General features: G+C 36.6%; 1 protein-coding gene across 1 annotated transcript in view; it reads left to right on the forward strand.

Annotated features, from left to right (window-relative positions):
• The first annotated feature begins 1,124 nt into the window (after window positions 1-1,124).
• The window catches only part of LOC141433730 (vacuolar protein sorting-associated protein 16 homolog), a 100,404-nt gene continuing 93,631 nt past the window's right edge, over window positions 1,125-7,897 (forward strand). Inside the window, exons 1-7 of the mRNA XM_074095824.1 lie at window positions 1,125-1,451; window positions 1,676-1,865; window positions 3,136-3,282; window positions 4,546-4,672; window positions 5,039-5,172; window positions 6,365-6,540; window positions 7,362-7,608. Coding sequence (XP_073951925.1) covers window positions 1,402-1,451; window positions 1,676-1,865; window positions 3,136-3,282; window positions 4,546-4,672; window positions 5,039-5,172; window positions 6,365-6,540; window positions 7,362-7,608 — 1,071 coding nt within the window. The 5' untranslated portion in view covers window positions 1,125-1,401. The remainder of the gene's footprint in view (window positions 1,452-1,675; window positions 1,866-3,135; window positions 3,283-4,545; window positions 4,673-5,038; window positions 5,173-6,364; window positions 6,541-7,361; window positions 7,609-7,897) is intronic.

The raw sequence follows: 7,897 nt of genomic DNA on the forward strand, positions 1-7,897 counted from the left end.
TTCAGTTGTACCTTAAATACCTTAATATAATAAATCGCTGCAAACAGCAAGATTCAGCGACTATTGAAAGATTTATGTCCTACTTTAGGTAAAAATACATAGATAAATTGTAGAATAAAAAACCGACAAAGAGCGTGTCGTACACGCCCAGGATAGGGTTTCGTAGCCATTACGAAAAAATCAAATAATATTTTTCTAAAGATTTCGTATTGTGTACTGAATCTTCCAAATTTAGGTATATTTCATACCTTAGGCTGCTATTTACTCTTAAACTACTATTAATTCTCAAGCAATCTTAGCCGCTATAATTTTCCTTGTAACTTTGATATATTTACTACCATTCTGTTTTTTTTTCAAATTTTTCCACCTAACAGTTTAGATTTTAGAGGGGGGAGGAACGCTCGATTTCAATGAAAATTTGCACTTTAAAGTTGAATATTTCGCAAACAGATCACTGAATAGAAAAATTGTCTTAGCAACTCCCCAATGGTTTTAAAAGACCTATCCAATGATACCCCACAATATAGGGATAGTCGATAAAAAAAAATCACCCCCACTTTAAGTCTATGGTACTTACCCTAAAAAAAAATTTTTACTTTTTTTTATTGTACCACTGTCGGCGTGAGTGATATGTATATTCATGTGTAAAAATGTTCCATTCGCTTTCTTTAAATTCCAAAAGGGACCCAAGTTCTTGCGTGCCCCAGGCCAGGGCCTGCGCATGGCTTAAGACCAGTGGCGGATTTATGTTTTTTATGAGTGTAGGCCACTTTATATCCGCCGCCCTATGTAACTTTCTAAAATAATATTTCCTATACGGCCTATTTATAAATCCAGGACAGCTTAAGACGGCCCTGAACATAAAGCAATAGAGGACCAGCAAGACTTGACAGTAGCAATGTATAGCAAATATCGTTCTGGAAACCCTAAAAACCCGTCCAGTCTTCACATTTTCACGAATACTTGATAATTTTTTCTCCGGAATATTGAACGATATCGCAGGCGTTTTTAACATTCGTACTCGTACTAGATATACAATATTGTTTTTAATTAATTATTTCTAAACGGTCAACTAACGTCAAGCTGACATTGACATAACACACACAAGTCATAGCTGTCTCCTGTCAACACAAATTTTGTTGTATTTTTGCTTGCGCGCTGTGTGATACTTTATTTACTAAGGAATGTAAAATAAATCGGAGTTTATTTAAATTAAAATACAAATAATACTCATAAAGAATTCATTTAATAGCGACCAAACATGTAAAAGTTGTTAACCTGTGTGAACTTCCGTAGCAAACGAGAGTTTGTTCTCCATTGCACTAATAAAAATAGAGGAAAAATTAATCGTGTTATCAAGAACTTATCACAATTTTGTGTGTTTAATTGCCACCAGCCACAATGTCGGCCTTGCTTACTGCGGACTGGTTCCAGTTGGATTCCTATTACAGGTCAGCTAACTAATGACATGTACTTTTTCCGATTGAATGCCTTGTTATGATACAATGGGCGTTTTACCATCAGTAATTTAGCAAACCAGTAGCAAATATTTCTACCAGAATGTCATGGAATTACTTGTCATGATCTCAAACACATAGAAATAATATGTCATTATGTTGATACAAAACAATTGAGAAAAGTATTGTTTTAAGTACAATATATTTTATCATTTTAGGAAATTCGACATATACAATATGAGCTGGGCGATGGATGAGGGTTTGGACAATATGATAGTCACTGGAGCTCCATATGGGGGGCCAATTGCTGTTGTACGGGACAGGAAACAGTTTGTGCGGATTGCTACAACAACTAAACCAGTCATTACCATATACAATTGTGCAGGAAATGTTATATCTAAGATTTTGGTAAGACTACTATAAGGTAATCATTTTGTTCAGGTCATGTCATCACTCATCTGACACAAAAATATCAATAGAATAAAAAAATCGCAGCCTAATTATATAAATTTAATGTTTTCTTATAAAAAGTTTACAGAAATTTGAATTTAACAATAGAGAATGTTAAATTGAATGACACTGCAAAATAAATTGACTTTCTGTAACACTATTTTTTTGTTGTCTGTACAAATGCACTAGATAATAATAATCCACATCATCTTCATGTAATTTAGCAGTCAAATATATTTTTTGAAGTCTAGTATTTTTAAGTAGTTTTTAGGCAGATATGTAGGAATCTAACCTTTAGTTGTGTAATAGAATTAGACTATAATTTCATACATAACAATTGTGGCTATACACAATTTCTGTAAGTACTAGTATTTATAAGTCTTATGTTTTTGCCAATAATGAATAATAAACTACAGTATGGGGTGTTTAACACCACTAATAGAAAATAATATCTTAGTTTTGTAATATGTTTGATAATACTCGTAAAAACTAGTTCCTTTCTCCTAACCATGTAACTATGAGTATAATAATGAATAATTTAAGTATGGTACATCGGAGATCATAATTATCATCATCTTAGCCTATAGATGTTCTATCCCAAAACACAAATTCAAATGATTTATTCAGTAAATAGGCCGCAATGGGCAATTTTACACGTCATTTTTTTTAAACTACCAGCGCTTTCGGAAAGACCATCATTGCCAAGAAGAATGCGCCGCAAGAAACTTGGCAGAAAGTCATTTTTTCATAATAATATAATTACAAATAAAATACTTAAAAACTATATTATACAATTAAAGAAAAAAAAATACAAAAAATAATAATAATAAAAATACAGGGATGTATGGGGTCCCTTAGTTACAATACTAAACACTAACTATATCTAAACTATATCTACGTTCAGTGGAAGTGTAGAATGCTTCCACTGTCATAAATTTTAAAATACACAGGTCTTCCTCTCAGAATGTGAGGGATTGGGCTATTGTTCCCACATGGGTCCATTGAAAATTGGGAACATCATACACAACACTGAATTTCTTGACAGATGTGTGCAGGATCCCTCATAATGTTTTTCTGTACCATAAAATTCATGGTACAGACATCAGTTCAAAAAGGCTCAGCGATACGGAGCCTGGGCTTGAGCCCACAACCCTCTGCTGGAGAGGCCATGACATAGATAGATAAAACATTGAAAATAATGGAATCTGTATTGTTTGAACCATTCTAGTGGAACAGTGGGGTCTTGGTCCACATGGGCTGGTCAGATGGAGAGCAGCTCCTGTGTGTTCAGGAGAGTGGAGACGTCCTTATATATGACATGTTTGGAGCTTACCAGAAGACATTCAATATGGGCCAAGAAGTTAGGGACACTAAGGTAGGGTATTATTAGTTTATGTAAAAAAATTAACTTTTACTTTAAGCTTTTTTTATTGCATGTCCTTTTTGTTGATTGTACTTACATTGTAACTTACATAATGTGTTCCAAATTTCAAGTCAATCCAACCATTGGATTGGAAGTAGGTTCAATTAGACTTTTAAGGTTTGACCCATACAAACAATCAAATAAAAGCTTGTAATAATAAAAGAGCAGGTTCAAGCAAATTTAAGATTTTTTACATATATCAATTTATTGTTATTTTTTCAACCCCCAATGCAAAAGGAGGGTGTTATAAATAAGTTTGTTGCCAATGTCTGTATATCTGTCTATGAAATGTAGCTCTCAAACGGTTGGACCTATTTGGATATGGTTTAATATGTGAAAGCGAGTTTCCTTGCAGTGGGTCTCGGTTATTGGTTCAGCTGTTTTTGAGATATTGAACTTTGAAATAACAATGTTGAGTGTTTTGCATGTTCTCTAAGTTCGTAAGATTATTTCCACCAGGGCCCAATTGCATAACAAATTACAAGCAAATTCAATCCAAAAAAATGCAATTCAATGCAAAAATTTCTATACAAAATCGCTAAGTTAAAGGGTCATACTGAAAACCAGCGCTGCGGCTTGCCGTGGCAACACGCTGATTATGGCCCTTTTTGCTTCTTTCGGCACAGTATTTTTCTTTTTCTTTCTTTTTTAGTATGTAATAAGGTTGTCTTATTTTTAATTGTATTTTTTTTCTTTTGCTGTGCCGAAATTTGGCAAATAAATTTATTCTTTTCTTTTTTCTTTTCGAATACTATTAGCTTGCAATTTGTTATGCAATTGGGCCCTGGTCATCTTTTAAAAAACTGGAACTGATAGATGTGCCTATACAAAGGAAGGACAGAAATAGGTCACATTCACTGCCAAGATTTTCTGTAGCGAGGATTAAGAACCCCAAATTCTAGATCTACAGCTTGATTCGCAAGAGCTGGCACGAATGGATTGAACCACTATTGAACGAAAGTAATGTCACTTAGACATTTATGTAGGAAAATGACTGATGCATGACATTTTCATATTTGTGTGGAGTGTATTCAATAGGTAACACACAGATACTTTCATTCAATCTATTCGCGCCAGCTCTTGTGAATCGACCTGTACCTATAAGCCAACACTTTTCTGGATCTTCCTCTCGCGTCAAACTCTCCCTGAAAAATAAAAATACGCCAGTAAGGAAACTAGAAACTGTATTACTATCTTGGTGTTTTTTTTGGACAGGTGACCAAGGCACAGCTGTTCCCTAACCCGTTTGGAGTGGGGCTGGCTGTAATGACATCCACCAATCGCATGTTCCTACTTAGCAACATCGCCGAGCCCAAGATTCGGCCCGTGCCTGACTTGCCCCGTAAGTTGTTTTCGTTCACCGTAAATTTCGAATATAATTTCACACATGAATTTCGAAAAACTCAGAGAGGCGTGTGAGCCCGAGTTTGGACCCACGAGCCTCTTCTGAAGAGGCCAAACCACTAGGCCACCAATTCTTTTACAGCTGTTGTGTGTACGGCCTTTAGGATAGTTTTCAACTGGTTCTTCAGGGTTGTTCCAAATTATAGAATGTGTTGCAACTTACTCCATTACACTAAAATATGAGTAAATGTCACTTTGCGTTGGCGGGCGAGGTACTACTGGGGCTGCAGACTATAGCCAGCGCGTGTTAGCCTTATCGCAAGCTAAGCAATCCGTCTACAGGGGCCGTTATTTCTAATTCCAGGGGCCAGCGAACCCATAACGTGTTGGTGTGTTCTGAGCACGGGCCTGAGGTCCTCGGCTATCATAGGCTTCCTGGTGTGTCGGGACAAGGAGATTTACAAGTGCCAGCTCGGAGAGTCCAGGGCTATTCCCTTGGTAGATATCAGCTATTATCTATCAATCTAATACCTTTAAACGAGCAACTCTTGTATTATATATCCTGCTAATATTATAAATGCGAAAGTTTGTGAGTGAGTGAGTATGTTTTTTAATCCTTCGCGCTGAAACGGCTAGACGGATTTGGATGAAAATTGGTATGTAGCTATCTACATACCAAATTTCATAAAACATAGGCTACTTTTTATTCCGATATTCCCACGGGATAGGAAAAAAATCTCGAAACAACAACCGCTGGGATTCATGAAATTTGACACCATTACTTTTAATGTAACCTCAATGAAGACAACAATTTAATTTTCGGGAATGCCCACGAGAATTTTTAAAAATCCCAAAATTTCAAATCTGATACTGGATCTAATGATTTACGTGTGCGAAGCCGCGGTTAAACACTAGTGTATATATAAATAAGCTGCTCCAGCGATTTCGATGATATTTGGTATGAAGGGGTTACCTCTGAGAAAAAGCTTACTATCGAGTTTTAGCCCGAGCGAAGCTCGGTCGCCCAGGTATTGTTTATTAAATGCAACTCACACACATATCAAAAAGTACAGCACTAACACTATAAACCCAGAAACATTATAAAACAATAGCTTAGACTTAAATAAAATAGAATGTAAATTAAATATTGCAAATTAATTAGGTATTAGTATTACAAAGCAGTAGTGTTGTTTATAAAACAAACATGCCAGATTTCATGACTCTAATCTGACCACTTGAAATTTCAAGATTTTATCCTGATCCCATGGGAATATTAGGATAAAAAGTAGCCAATGTGTGAATCCAGATGCCCAGCTATCTACAGTCGAACAAATAGAATCATGACCCAGGAACCTTTTGATAATCAATTTCATTATGATTTCCTTGACAAAAGTATGAGATGTCAACATTACATATTGTATCAAAAATAAGGAAATTGTTTATTAAGATGTCAACATGGCATTAGTAACACAAAGGTTCTACCCTGGGTCATGATTCAATAGCGTGACAAACAATACAAACACTCACAAACTGTCGTATTTATATATTTAGTTTTTCGCTGCATGTTGCCGTGCTTGTTGCCCCATGGTGAGCGAAAACTCAGCAACACGTTGATTCAACAATGTTCCTCAGCAGATTTTTACTTGGCTTTAATATTAGCAGGGTTTAATTGACACATATTTTTCCTCAGCGCCCTGAGATAAGGAACCCGTACACACAAATCCTGTCCATAGTGCCGTCGCAGAATGGACGGCACGCGGCGCTGTTCACTGACTCTGGATTCCTATGGATTGGGTCCTCGGACTTCAGGAATAAGTATTGCGAGACCGACACTGGGTATATCAAGCAGCCAAAAGAGTTGGTGTGGTTAGTATGATCCATCAAAAACATAAATGTGAAATGATAGCCAAGTTCACTATTAAGAATATGCGTCGTTGTTGACTTCGCCGAGAAAAGAATTAAGGTCGGTATAGCTGTCAAGTTATTTCACTTGGGATGTAATGCAGGGTCAAGACTTGACTTGCCTATTTTTTACCAACAAACCAAATTTTTGAAAAGTTTTAGAAGTCTAAGAGGCTGTTTCACCATCCACTGATTAGTATTAACTGACGGTTGAATGTGATGCCGTCTCTGTTTGTTTTGTTCGAATAGACGGAGACGGCATCACATTTAACCGTCAGTTAACACTAATCAGGGGATGGTGAAACAGCCCCTAAAAGTAAGTAAGTCTCTCACGCCGGGTTCACCAGTTTAGAAGGTCTAAGTTTTTCGCTAGAAATCATTTATTTATAATATGACGAGTATTGACGGTTAAGAATTCGAACATAAGACCTATACCTAGACCTAGGCATATTTTGCTATTTTTGTAATGTCTCTGTACTGCTTTTGGTGATCAATAAAGAATATTTGTATTGTATGGTATTGTATAAGACGTAGTACGACAAATCGTAGTAGTACGTCAGATCGCTTATGCGGCTGCGCGACATATTTTCGTTGCCTGGCGTCAAGTGGCGTGGCTGTAATGTTTCTACAAAGTAACATGGACTGTACATAATACATAAATAGTCTGTACGTAAAATTAAGCCAAGTCAATGTAATGGCGACAGCTCTATTGTGTCCTAGACAAGCGTGCTCTAAAATAAAACACTGTCATTATAATAAGTAATTATATGAACAATTTATTTTAGGTGTGGTTCCCAAGCCGTGGTGGCCCATTGGGACGACATGCTCTGCGTGTTCGGTTCAAAAGGGCAAGTCGAGAAGTTCTTCTACGACGGTCCTTTCCACATCATCCCCGAGATGGACTGCGTCCGAGTCATCTCCGAAATGACGCACGAACTGATAGAAAGAGTGCCGGTTGTAATTGAGAAGATATTCCGGATCGACAGCACGGCGCCCGGCTCATATCTAGTTGAAGCTTCAAAACAATTCCAGGTAACGAAATTTAATTTTTACGGTTATGGCAAATTTAAGAGTTGTCATATACCTAACGTGTTATAATCAGGCAGACAAACGTTAACAACAGTTTTTTTACTGATTTTATATATGTATGTCAACTCTTTATTGTACAAAGGCGAATTTATACATTTAAGGGAGGGATCTCTACCAGTCAACCTTTGAGTGGATGATAGGAGCTTTTGATTAGGGACTAACAAAAAGTGAGTCTAAGGGGCTGTTTCACCATCCATTGATTAGTGTTAACTGACGGTTAAATGTGATACCG

The sequence above is a fragment of the Choristoneura fumiferana genome, chromosome 12, assembly GCF_025370935.1.
Source record: "Choristoneura fumiferana chromosome 12, NRCan_CFum_1, whole genome shotgun sequence".
Taxonomy (NCBI): domain Eukaryota; kingdom Metazoa; phylum Arthropoda; class Insecta; order Lepidoptera; family Tortricidae; genus Choristoneura; species Choristoneura fumiferana.